Source organism: Dermacentor variabilis, chromosome 7 (genome assembly GCF_050947875.1).
Source record: "Dermacentor variabilis isolate Ectoservices chromosome 7, ASM5094787v1, whole genome shotgun sequence".
Classification (NCBI taxonomy): domain Eukaryota; kingdom Metazoa; phylum Arthropoda; class Arachnida; order Ixodida; family Ixodidae; genus Dermacentor; species Dermacentor variabilis.
In genome coordinates this window covers 87,619,686-87,633,596 of record NC_134574.1, presented here as the reverse complement: position 1 = coordinate 87,633,596, position 13,911 = coordinate 87,619,686, and the positions used below count along the sequence as shown (strand labels likewise).

The window sequence follows — 13,911 nt, the reverse complement described above, 5'->3', positions numbered from 1 at the left end:
CGTGGCGCAGCTCGCTAAAGAGCTAGCGGGAAGGGCGTTCATCGAAAGCGACACATAACCAGTGCATTTGTGGCGTAACTGATAATGCGTCGGGTTGCTGTCCTTGAGGAATCCTCCTTGTGACGTAGGTTCGATTCTGCTCAGCATCCCAGGAAATGAAGGCATCTTGTTCGTCACTGAGAGCGGCATATTCCCATACCAAGTTACCCAAGTTGGCTTCAAGGACGTTAACTTAAAGCGGGGCACGCCTACTGGCACATACCGAGTGACTGAAGTTTGGATCAAAGAGGTTTATTGAAGAACAGCACAGACCTATTAGCACATACCCAGTGCTCCGAGTCGGCGTTGGAGTTAATTCCTTCGAACAACGGTACCTACCTAGCTACTCATCTGCAGTGATTCATGCGCGGCTGGGTATGCGGCATGAGTATGTACCACTCTTCAATTAACTGCTTCCACGCTGACTTGTAGCGTTTTGTATGTGTCACTCGGTATGTGTTGCTCTTCAATGAACGTATTGGACGCCAACTTCAGCAACTATGTAATTGCCACTGCGAATGTGCCATTCCATGACGAGAAGAAATATTTATTTTATTGCGGTAGCACTTATATGGACAATGCAAGCGCATTTTTGCCGTCACCATCGCCGTGGTGTTCCGTGTAAACTCCAAGGACGATAGCACTGTCGCCGCGCGTTGTATGCTGTATGTGCGAGAGAAAGCACGCGAGGGAAGCCGACGATCGCGGCTCAATCTGGCGCGCGCGAAGAAAGAAAGATGAGAGCAAACGCGCAAGCTTCCCTATCGCGAAAAGCCGTTGGGGATTAGAGGGAGGGATGGGGAGGGGGCGGCGTTTTGCTGCTGCAGCAACAGCGCATTTCGCGACCGGGCGAAAGGGTAACTGATTATCGCGGCTGAATCTCGCCTTCCGTATATGGAAGCAAGCGCAGAGGCAGCGTGGGAGGGAGGGGGGGCCACTTCGAGTCGGCCGACAAGTCTGTGCTTTGTACGGTCGCTTTGTGTGCTCGCCGCTCTTGGGTTGAAATGGTAGACCGCGCGGTCACTTCGCTCGCTCGCTGCTGCTGTTACGGTGCTCACACCAGCGTTTTGACAGCGAGCGTCAGCGCTCATCGAGTGTGACGTATTGATGTTCGCTCGAGCGCGCTGTCACCACATGCTTGTTAATTCAGTTAGTAAGCGAATGTTTCCAAGTTTATACAGCCGATAAAACTATTATCCTTCGTATGGCTGTTCACTAATTTACTATCGCAATCGATGCTTCGCCTTGCGGGCGAAACTTCCACTTTTTATTTTTATTTTTACGGTGCCCGGTGGGAGTCGAACTAGCACTGAGCGTGGACTTTATGGCGGCGACTATAGACGGCTCAGCATCTGCAGTGCAAAGCATCAGTTCAGCACATATGCAATTTCTTACGTGCAGGGCACAATCGAGCCCTCTTCACATGGGTACCTCGAGGACAACAGCCCGATGCTTTAGCAAGCTACACCACAAATACACTGGGTATTCGCCTCTTTTCATGAAAGCCTTTCACGCCAACGCTTAAGCAAGCTGCGCAATGAATGCACTCGGTATGTGCTCGGTGGTTGCGTTTCTTAGCGCATGTACATGACGCGCCATGTATGTCGGGAGACCACGTGTACACGCAGGATTCGCGGCGGCAGCGCTAGATGGCACAGTGTTCGTAGGGACGCCCGAGGTTCATGCTGCTACACTACACGCCTCATACTGAAAGCGTTTCGACGGTGGGCATATGTTGGGTCGCTGTATTCAAGGCTAAGCACGTTACCGTTGGCACTCATCGTGAGATGGGTTCTGCCAATTTTTTTTCCAATAGGTGAGTACGTTCAGCATTCAGAATTGGCTGCCTCGATTACCCTCGATATACGTACACTCACGGCAATCTTTAGGTCAACGCTTTACGCCATGCCGCCGCAGGTTGGCATTTCCACGCTGTTCAACGTCCGGTTAATCTCCGAGGCTGGCCGCCCTATGCTGTACATAACCGAGGGCTACAGTCTGTCGAAAAAGCTCGGACAGCCGTTCAACGCGACTCGCGAGAGCTTCGATAGAATCCTCAAGGTAAGGTGCACTAGCAAGCTGGAGAAGTACTCTCATGAGCAGCGAGACAGAAAAAAAAGGGGAGACAGGAAGGTTAACCACGTCAGTGTTCCCGGTTTTCTACCCTGCGTAGCCATGACGAAAGACGGTGTTAGAAATGTAGGAGGAAGAGCGCGATTGCAAATTCACCGACGACCACGATACTCCCTAATGCGAATTTTGAGCGCAGTTGTTTAGGTGTTTTTAATTCGCGATGCACTATGGCAAATAATGTGATTCTGAACGCCCGGATCCTCTCGGCGGCGGTGCTGAGCCTCTGCATGGGCAGCTCGTTTAGCAGCCGCGGCCGACGAAGCATTTCCACTGTTTGCGTCGCTCACTGTTCAGAAAGAAAGCGTAGCGTAGAGATAGGAAGGACTTGTAAATAGGACAATCCCATAGAACCCAGCGGCTCATTGACTGCAGCACACAAAGGGGCTAGACGGAAGACTAACGCCTAACTTCCGGTTTCGGTTTCTTGGATACTGATATATATGAGCGGGCAGTTTCAGTACTGGAATGCGTTGCTCGCGACGATGGGCATCCGCACGGTATTCCGATGCTTTTATACATTAGTTAGAGCGTCTATATTTGATATATCGGTCTCGGTTAATTGACTGCATGCTTCTAAGGGCAAAAAATTTAATTCCTTGAAATGTTACATTGCACTTACCAGTAACGTTACAGGCAAGGTAATACTAGCGGTTCTGTTGTCTGTTCAACTTCGTGTAGAGCCACATAGAACAGACACCGCATAAATGAAGGAATGCTTATTGTACGGCACTACTAAATGGAGCAACAATTTCAAAGTGACGCCATCCCTTGCAGGTTACAAGCACATTAATGAACACTGACAGATATGAGACTACAGGGAAACAATACAATACAGAATAGTCAGAGGAAAAGCACATGTTGCTAGGCATAAAAAAACGTCCAACTAGTAAACCTACCACAACCACGCGACTAATTTATTCTCCATGGTAAACGAAAAGAGAAGTTAGCTCTTGAGCTAAATAATTAAATAAATAATTTGATAGCTCTTTAGGTCTGGAGCAAACGGAGCAACCTCTCTAACATAGCATATTGTTTGGCTAAGCAAAAGTGGTACCTTCGGCATTTTCTAAGCTGTTAACCTAAAGACGAAAGTCAAGCTATGTCTAATTTCATTGAAGCTACGCAGCGCGCGCAGGATTTGAAGTACAAGAAAAGGTAACAAAAAATTGGCCGACGATTACGCTTCTAGGTAATGCGATCTTTGAGCACAGCTGCTGCCTTATTTCAACAGGCAACCGCATACAGAACACGCAGTGCCGAACGGAGGCGGTTCTGCGTTTCGGATTGGGCAGCACACACTGCGATCCGCCGCTATCAAGCCGGCGCTCCGACGACGCGCCATCGCGCCATCCTATAGTGGGTCACCGCCGCTCAAAGGGGGGGGGGGGTGTTGTGTTTAGCAATTATTATTGACTGCTTCTTCTGAGGTGGCATGAAGAAACGGGTGGAGAATAGGGGTATTGGGTTGAGGTGCCACACTCATTCACTCACAGACAGGCCTCAATGTGGCCGCACGAGGTTGGGGTGGGAAATAGAACTAAGGGGATGAAACGCTATAGCTGTCTTTCGAGTCACCGCAACGGCACTGCGGTAAGGTGAAGTATAGGGCAAGAGTGGAGGCGGGAGAAGGGCAGCCAGGCGCAAGCACTGCCAGATGCGACAAATACCACTGAGGAACGCGCCCCGCAAACGGGGAAGCGAGAGACACGGCTGACAGCCGTACAGCCACGCGACGGGGAGACAGAGGAGAGGAGAGGAGAGGAGAAGAGAGCCGTGGATCACGCGCGAGGCGGCAAGGAGCGCCCGCCGCCGGCACCGCGACAGTGCCGCGACAGCGGGAGAAAGGACAGCGAGGGCGGAGTGGACGGTAGCGGCGAGAGACACCGCAACGGCACTGCGCGGAGGAAGGGGGCGAGAGGATAGGCGAGAGGACGTGATCCGACTTTGTAGGACAATGGGAGAGCAAGGCTCGCACCATGCACGAGATATGGCGCAAGGAGCGCGCGCAGCTAGAGCAGTGCGCTAGCCCCGCTGCAAAGCGCTGCATGAACGCAGGTCTGTCTGCGGCGGATGCTGGGAATTACGCCCTATCCCCGCCCGCGTACCACCTTTCGCAATCTTCCGATTATTGAGGCAGTCGCACCACGCTTCGGTCCCTTTGAACGTGCCGCGCGAGACATCGTCCTCGCGGCACGTTCAAACGAAAACACATATAGAGCTGCGCTCAAATGTCGCATTAGGGAGTAGCGTAATCATCGCTGAACTTTTTCTCTCTTTTTAAGATCGCATACATATATAAACTTTATTTATTTAACTCAATATTAGCAATTATGTGTTACTGAGAATGCTCTCACGATCACAATGTCAGCCAATAGCGTAAGTGGTTCCCGTTACTCTCGATGACGCTGCATTGAGGAAGTGAGAACAAGCGATTTTTTGCTGTTTCTGACACGGTATTGTAAATTCCCTGCTGCATGTAGTAATATTTGGCTCACAGGTTCAGTGACAGATCGACAGATCGGAAACGTCTTCTTAATATGTTCCAAAAGCGTTTCAGGGCCACTTTAAAGGGGCCCTGAACCCCTTTCAAGAGAAGTCGAGAAATGCATTTGAAGGTAAATTAAGGTATCTCAGTAAACAGTTTTTCCCAAAAAGTTCTTCAAAGCGTTCAGCAGAAGGGGAGTTATTGGCAAGCAAACATACCGTTCGCGGTGCTCCCGCTCCTTCTTCAGTGATTTGCTCTGTGAGGGTTATGGGGTGCCAACAACGCCCCGCCTACTGAACGTCACCGTGGCCCACAGTTCACTTTTGATTTTGGGTGTTCACGTAGACGACATTATTTCCGATTTTGGCGCCTAGGACGCGCCAAACCTGCCAATCGCGGTTATCCTCGGTACTAGTACACTGTATCCTCAGCGAGCCGCAGTGCACTCCGCCAGTGGACTCGTCGCGGCAACCCGCGGTGGCCGTGGTATCTACGCTACGTAGCAGATTGCAGCTACATTGTAAGTGCAGCGCTTGCTTTGTGCACGACATGGCTAGAAGGGGCGCTCGCGCCCATATGCTCCTGTCTGGCTGTGCGACGTGGTGCGCACCAGGTTTGTCCTTCACCAGCTGGACCAACGGATATTAGCCACATCCAACTTGCGCATGGCAGACGAAACTAAGTCTGGGAAGGCCTCTGACCAGACGGGGTCCATGTTGCCTGACCTTAAGTTTCGCGTGGTTCGAGGCTAGTCGAGGATATGAAACTACACGAGATTAGAGCGACCCGACGACTCCGCCGCCGATAACCAGGGTGGCCACAGTTTAATTCCTACGCTGGCAGTCGCGGCCGAGCGTGAGGAGACGATAGTCGGCTTCTTCCGGAAGTACGTAATTATTATCGAAGTTGCAAATCAGATGTTCGCTTACTTCAACCTGTTTATTAAACTGCGTCAACAAATATAAGCCCAATCAGAGTAGGAACAAGCGCACCGATCAAAAAACCCGGCTTGATTGATATAAGCTATTGGCCGCTAGCAGCCACGTATATGGGCATTACGAAATAAAGCGTGAATAAAAGAGTGAGGAGCAGGCTTCAGTTGAAAAGAAAGCGTTTGAGAGAACGGTGACTTCACGCTCCGCTCGCGAGATCCATGCCCGCTCACGACTGCATAATTTGGCTGAGATGTTCACCGCAGCGTATGCTATCCGCGGACTGTGTTTTTTGACCAAGCCCGACAGGTAGTTCAGGGCCCCTTTAAGGAGCTTGAGGGTGTTTTAGTCGGCAGATGGAGCTCTAAATGAACTTAACGGCCGAAAGAGACTTCCGGTGCGCGATGAGGGAGCGTGCTCTACGTTCTCCAACCTGGGAGATGGTACGCGGGAGCTTGCATTTGCTAGGGCTTGCGGCAAGGTGACGTATTGCCGCCGCCCTCACACTTTCATACTTTCAAGGCTGAATTGACGTGTGACAAGCGTTGTTTAGTTTCACACACGCACTCTTGCTTTGGGCAAAACATGGCAATGACTGCAAGATTTGTGCCTGTCAAACGCACTGGTACGTAGTCATTTTTGGTTGGCCACATAATTCGTTAACCGCAAAATTCTGAATGCCTTGAATCATAAGGCTCTCCATCAGCCTGCGATCTGCAATGGACTACATACGTTAAAGTGGGGCATAGATAAAGGAAATATAGAAGAATTATATAAATAAAGAAGTTACTACCGTCGGCATATCGCGGAGCAGAAGCAATTCGTGTGGCGCGGTACCTCTGACAACAGACGGAACAGCGTGCATCAAAAACTTAAACTGCTGCTGCTTCCTCCATCGCCCCACGTCCAGTTCCTCGAGCTCGTCATCGTCGATCAAGAACTGCAGCAGCTTTTCAGTGGTGCCATGTCCACAAAGCGCGTGAAATGCGATAGCGGATGCGCAAGCGACTAACCCTCGTCAGATGACGCGTTTGTGTTTCCGGGCACGGTCACCTAAAATCGCCATTACGCTATACGCTCCAAATGAAACGTATACGCACGCCTGAACGCGCTCGTGTGCGTTGGCTTTGGACGGTAACTTGAGCTGCCCATTGCTGCCACATGAGCTCGACTCGAGCGACCGAGGAAAGCCAATGGCTGTGCTACAATCTCATTGGTCCGCGCTCTACGCCGCGCGCCACCGTTTCAGGTGGCAGCGTTCGCTGGGCGACGACCATCCGGAAAAAGCTGATAGGCGGCGAATAGTCGGTTTCTGGACGCTGGACGGCATGCGGTCGTCGCCGCGAGGCTGATGCCAAAAGTTCGTCGCTCATTTCACTCCACGGAGGTCGGCCTTTAGTGACATTACAACTGTCTTATGTCAACGCGAATGGTCCTTGTTCCTGCCTGTGTCGTTGCTCTACCTATAGAGCCATAATACTGTATCTATATTGGTGCTCTACTGCCGAAAGTGATGGGCGCGGCAATACATTACCATCTTGCTTCGTGTTTGTTTTCAACCAGGCTTGGCTGAACCTCACCAACGCCGATGCCCACATACAGCTCCTCGCGGACATGGACGCCAAAGTTGGGAAAATCTTCGATTTGAGGAGGAGTGCGGAGCAACAGTTGCCGCTGCGCGATGTGGTGACTGACATGGTCACTGGAGTCTCGGTCGAAGAGTGGGTGACATCTGTGCGCGACTCACAGCGCGACAGAATTGTGATCGTGCCCACGGACAACATAAAAACCCACGGCTTGAACGTTTACAAGCCCGCTATGCAGGTGACCGAAACGCTGGCGCCGTAATCTGTACATCATCGAATTAACTAGTCAATCATCTAAATACAACGGCCGATGAAGCCGAGTAAAGTCAGACACCACACAACTTTTTCTCTTGTGAAACGTTTACCATAATTGTTGATGAAGGTGAATCTCAACTCACAGCTTGCGTTTTATGTTCGCAATTGACCGGTGGTTCATTTTTCAATTCTGTTACGATATGGTGCGGCATGCTGTACGGCGCACAGCATCACCTTTCACATGCACTGAGGATGAGGATACCGTAGGTGCTGCAGTGGAGTCTGAGTTAGCATTCTGTCTCAAAATAAAGTAACCTGCAGGCAAGTGTCATTTCAGCAGATCAGATAAGTTATTATCTAGCTAACCAAACAATTCTCTCGACGCATAAGGACAACTTAGGAGATAAATATTTGAAGAGAACACCGTGTCCAACATTTTCAAACCATTTCCACCATTCCTTGAGGTGTCTCGCTTAACGGTCAAACGCTGGTGCTTATCAGTTGCAGAGTTCCGCGAAGATCGGCGCCTTGACCGGAGGCCGAGTGGACCGCATAACGCAAGTGCCTCTCGCTACGTGGCTTTTGGGCCTGTCTCAAAACAGTACTTAGATTACGTAATCGAAGGCACTTCCAAGTACTACTGCCTTGGTTACCGACGTAGTCAATCGTACCACCAGTCACGAGTTTCCATGGCACAAAGTGGTAATCTTATTCCATGTGCACTAGCAAAACAAACAACGTGAAGACTGCTCCTTTCTATTTCTTTATTTTTCCAGTTGCTTTCTATTCCTCCTCAAGGCATTTTTCGAACAAGCCCACATTACAACCCTCGTGAATTTTTTAAAGGCCTTGAGGCGTTTGAGGTATTATGTGGCCCTACCTGATGTTTTCCGCAGTGCATTGGTGGACACGGCGTTGAAAAGAGGCAGCCTCTGAGCAAAGCCATTATGTTCGCAGGTGTTTACCTACGAGATGACTTGGTACTTCGAGCGAATGGTAACGAAGTATGGTCGTTCGCTCTTATTTTCCGCAGTAACGTGCATGTAGGCGCACTCCTCGTCAGTGGAGAAGGTGGTTTTCCGGAGCCCCGAAGCGTTGCTTCAAGCACTCTGCAAAATAACCGTTTCTGCTGGAGGTCCTGATTCGGCCATTAGGTCAGCTTGGTACTATTACTAGACAAGTCGTAAAGTGTACACGCAAGAATATAGAGAGAAAGAAAAAAAGATGGTATCCTAGGAAAAGGAAAAATTGCCAAGCCAACCAGTTCATGTAACAATACGGTGCTTGTAACAATAACACTGCGATGGCTAATGAATGCCGCCATCTCTTCTCAAAGAGTGGTAAGGAAGGCTGTAAACGGTAAAATGAATCTTGTTTTGTTGCGTGCCATTGTTCATCGTACATTGGGCTTCTCCAAGCAGACTACGACGCTGTTCGATATTTACGATTCCCGATGCACAAAATGCGTGATTCAGACTTTTCGTCCTCGCAAAGTAAGCGCAAGACTGCGTCACGTGCATGTGCGGGGGAAAGACTGCCGCGGTGTTTAGCACAAACTGACATTGTTCATTGTTCAGAAGCATCAGTGTCCTCACCTTCGTTTTTGTTTTGAAAGGCAGACAACTGAACGAAATCTTAGTTGCTGGCTTCTGTCTTTGCTACGAAATATAAGTTTGTAGTTGTAAGTTATCTAGTAATATAATGTGAATTCTTCCTGCCACCGACGTGCACACATTATATAGGGTGTCCCAGCTGTCATGCACCGAGTTTTTTGTTTATTAAGCACGGATCATTCTGCACGAATAAGACCAAGTGCGTGTTCTTTAGACTCTTCTTGAGCTAGCTGCAGTAATCTTTTTTTAGTCATGGACATACAAATGGGTAATAAAATCAGCAAGCTAGCTTTTCATTTGTTCTAACTGCCAAGATGTCAATTAGGAGGTCGTAAAAAATTGGAAAATGCCTAACAAATAAATGTTTCCTGCAGGGTATTTTTGTAGCGTGTTACTTTTTCCGGCAAATAGAAATAGCCTTTCACGACGTGCTAGCAGCTACGAGCAATTAGTCCGTATCAAGGTCAAGGCAATGCACCACCCGGAACGGCGAGCCTGCGATTAACAGCTTGTTATCCCACTGAAAGTGTTTGGTGGCGCTGGTATTCAGTGCACGGGCACAGGGAATATTTTTTTCAGATTTCGTGGGCTTTCTTTATTTTCCCGAAAAAGTACGCACGTGATGCGTACATTGCTGGAAACAAGTCAGTTTGACGTGTTTTACAATTATCAACAACCGCCTAAATGAAATATTGACAATTAGAATAATTAAAAAGTATGTTATCTAGTTTTAAAGAAATAAGTGAATTTCAGGGAGTAAACAATTAGTTGCGGTTTCTCAACAAGACACCAAATTACATGCACTTGTCTAACCACGTAGAATGATCCGAGTTTTATTTACCTATGTGCATATTATAACTGGGGCACCCGGTATAGTTCACTCCAAGCTTACCGCCTGTCCAGTAGCAATTTCTTGAAGCAAAAGGAAAATTTACTTCACAGTCGTCAAGGAATGGAGGCTAAGCCCATCGCATGCTGACACAGGCGCTCTAACTAAATAAATGTTTGTGATATTTACATGAAAATCTCTCCGTATTTGTGTAATTCATTGTAGAGAGAAAGAAAACGCTTTCACTTTTTCTAATCAAGGTGCCTCGGCTGTTTTCAAACATCTCTATTTCTACAAAGTCAACGGTATAACCGCGGGCATAGTGGCAACGCAAAATATTTATTCATGTCATCGTGCTTAGAACTATATACTACAAATATAGAGGGGGGAAGGATCCAGCACGAAACCGCGTGACTGCTATTCGCGTTGTCGACATCTCAACGCCTGGATCGACGCTGTGTCCTTAAAGTCATTGCAATTCCTTTCTCTTCTCTCCCAAGCACACACGTTGGCCTTACGTACGCCCCTGTTGAGTTAGCTCGAAGCACCAAATCCGTCGCAGTGTCGGTAGCGCAAGTAGCCCCCGCTTTATCTAAACGTACGTCATGCTGCATGCCGCATCACGCTGGCCCTCCCCCCTCCCTCCCCGTTCTTGTTTCCCTAGTGCTTGTCGTTTTCGAAACTGCTTGTCTTCGCGCGTCCGCCGGACCCTGCAGCACAATGAAGAAGCTCTGGAGTGGGGGGGGGGGGGGACAGGAAGTGGGAGGGGAACTGCGGTACTCTCACAATAAATTACCTGGTTCACTCACTCTAGTCTCAACCCCAACTCGCTCAAGAAGACGTTGCCTTTCATTGACTTCAATTGGACGTTGGTTCGCCCAAGATTTTTATTACCTTCCTTCAGCTGGCACCAAATGTGATCACACTGCATCACCTCTGGTGTACGGGTATCAAATAGTGCAAATAATCATTTTGCTACCCAGCAGACTGCAAGAAATTCATCGTTTCACTTGGAATTGGGAATAATATTCAATATCTAATTCGATATTCGACGGTTACTTTCCTCAGGCATTTCTATTCGATCCGAAAGTTTCGCGATTCGAACACCCGTGTGAATTTCTGCTGTTTGGCCTGTACTCAGCATGGATCACGATAAAAGAAAACGCATGAAGGAGCGAGCTCAGGGATGGATGCGTGGGGGGCGCTGCACCGCGTGCCGCACTCTTTTTGTGACGTCCCTGCCGAACATGGCCTTCTTTATGTACGGTGCCTGCTTAGATGTATCGCATTGGACTTCATGATACTGATGCAAAGAAATCGGGTACGTGCCTTCTCTCATGCACCAGTGAGCCCATCTCTGCGGCCTCCTGAGAGAGCTTGCGCATCTGCCGGGCTCACAAGTCGATAGCTCTGTGCAGCGTGTCGTCATAAGGCAAGAAACAAGTTTACTACGCTGAACCGGTTCTCGAAGCGGTTCATAGTTTAAAACGGATTGGCGAACCCGGAATGAAATCGGAGCCCGTAGAACCTGAACACAAACCGAAGCGGCAGTTCTTTTTTTCTTTTTTGCTCGAAAGTCTGCTTCGAATCAGGTTAGCCTCTCTTCGTTGATGCATGTAAGGTTAACGTGTGCAAGAAGGCATCCCCTTGCAACGCACTGGCGTCCGCTTACTCGAGACAATTAATGGGGCACTTATCAGAGAAGCCACCGTTGAAGATGCCGGCTTTCGGTACGAATCATCTCTCGGTTGCACGCTATAGCAGTCAAAGACGCCGATGCGCTCCTCGTAAGGCCCAGATAGCGACGGAGACTTTCACGTCAGGTGGGACTCGCACTGCCACGAAACGGTACCTTTAGCATTTCCTGTAATCAACGCACCTGATAAATGTATCTGCATGTTTCGTTTAAAATTTTTGCAAGGAGCCTAGTTTTGTAGTTGTAAATCCTCGCAAAAGTAGTGTCCCTTCAATTTAACTCAGTTACTGATGTGTGCTTAGTAAATGTCGGCGTGTCTGCTAAAGGGTTTTGTTTCGATGGTTAGGTGCAACAGAAAATCCAGAGGACGAATTCAGAAACTTAAGCAAATTGGCATCAGAGGCGCGCCCATTTTCGCGGTGAGCACTTCCCTCTACAAACACACGCACACACCATGCAGGTGGTGGTGAAGCATGGCCTGCGCAATGCCACTTTTTACCTGGCCACCATCCTCGAGGCCGACGTGGTTTACGTGCTGTCCAAGCACAACAAGATTTCGAAGGACGACGTGAGCAAGGGCTTCTACTGCCTCCATTTTACCCACAAGTGTCTGGGCCTCACCTGGGCCTACCTGGCCGCACGGCTGCTCGCGCCGGTCGGCAGCAAGGGCGTCATCTTCAACATTCTCAAGTCCGCGAAGGAAATCATCGAGGAGAAGAATCAAGTGTTCAGTTGGATGAATGTACGCAATCAGCGCGTTGACGGCCGCTCGGCGCGTTAAACGTTTCACTGCGTCTGCTTTTCATAGGTGTACCGGTCTTATAGGGTCTTTGTTTACCGGACCACGAAAGCCCTAGCCAGCCGTAGAGCAAGCATTATAGCGCCAAGTGTTAACTTCTTTCATGGCCAACATTTCGGAGAAACATTCTACACAAGGTATAATTGGTTTATAGAACGCAATCAGCAATTTCCAATTTGTACGGCTGGATTATGGGAAAGAATGTGCGCCCGAAACAACGTCTTAGGTTTGTTGAGCCACGTCGAGTACTTCATAGATGACGGTCTTTCGAAACGTCTTTTTTTCAGGACATTACGAAAGCGTCTCATTGCTTTCTTCAAGGAGCTATCATCAAGCAGCTATGATGCTAATCTAGGAAGACATCTGCATGTGTAGTCTGGGTGCCAACGGGATCGGCTAGCGCACGTAGCGCAGGGGCAGTTTCCTCTCTTCAAGCCCACTTATCGATACTGGGCCTCTCATAATGAGCTGAGAAGTTGTCATTATTTTACTACTTACACTACGCGCCATCATTATCAATAATTTTAAATAGAGGAAGCGGAGTGATCCGCCTGGGTTGCTGCTATAGGACAATAATTGTGATTTCAGCATCTCCGGATTATCCTCCAAGCACTTCACATCTTCTTCAGAGGCACGCTCTTCAGTACTTGAATACCTAGGCACAAGTTGTCAAGATTACCTGCATGTACACCTGCATGATTGCCTGCATGTATCAAGATTACCTGCATGTACAGCCAACGTGGCTGAAGTCACCTGCGCTGCTGCATTTTGGATACCTTTTTTTGTGGTCACACGGCCGGGCCGGTTAAATTGTCTGGCCTTATTTATCTCCAATCACAAAGACTCCTGCTTCGAAGCGGAGCTACGCAGGATCGAATGGTGCCCTGTGCATGGAACACTGTTGTTTATGTGGACCCGAGATCCTCATTTTAACAAATCTTCCGCGGTGATCGTCTCAACATATTTTGTCGCGAATCACTGACTTTCATCAAGAATTCGAGAAGCAACGCATGCAGTGTTGTCCTGCCGTGAATACCTTTCTGTGTTGATATTCCTGGGAATGAAAGAGCGGGTGCAATTGCTCAAGAAGCGCTCTCAAGCCTATCGACAGTGAGAGCGCCGATGAACCACCTTTTGTCAAAGCACGTAATTAGCAGTCACTTTTGGTCGCTTTGAACCTCGCCACATGAGCCGTGTGTATTCAAGGGGCTTAACCGATAGGGAGCCACTCTAATTGATGAAGTAATAAGCTCATCGGCTTGCACTCCAGCATGTCGTACAGAACTTGGTGAGGTACCGCTCCGCTTCGCGTACAAGGTCACGAAATTGGTGACGTGCAAAATATCATTTGGTCCGGCCGTCGATTCAGGATAGAAAGTAACATTTCACATGAAAACCTGCAAACAAGAGCATTTACAAACGTGTGTGTGGAACAGATAATGTTCCTCGAATGCCAGATAATAGTTCCCAAAAAAATATCGTACCGTTCACTCGAATATCTGCGCGACAATGAACTCATAAACAGCGAGATGAACAGGCGGAAC

At 48.8% G+C, this 13,911-nt stretch overlaps 1 protein-coding gene across 1 annotated transcript in view; it reads left to right on the top strand.

Annotated features, from left to right (window-relative positions):
• The window catches only part of LOC142588732 (uncharacterized), a 50,763-nt gene extending 43,231 nt beyond the window's left edge, over positions 1-7,532 (top strand). Inside the window, exons 8-9 of the mRNA XM_075700548.1 lie at positions 1,957-2,100; positions 7,153-7,532. Coding sequence (XP_075556663.1) covers positions 1,957-2,100; positions 7,153-7,437 — 429 coding nt within the window. The 3' untranslated portion in view covers positions 7,438-7,532. The remainder of the gene's footprint in view (positions 1-1,956; positions 2,101-7,152) is intronic.
• The last annotated feature ends 6,379 nt before the right edge of the window (positions 7,533-13,911 follow it).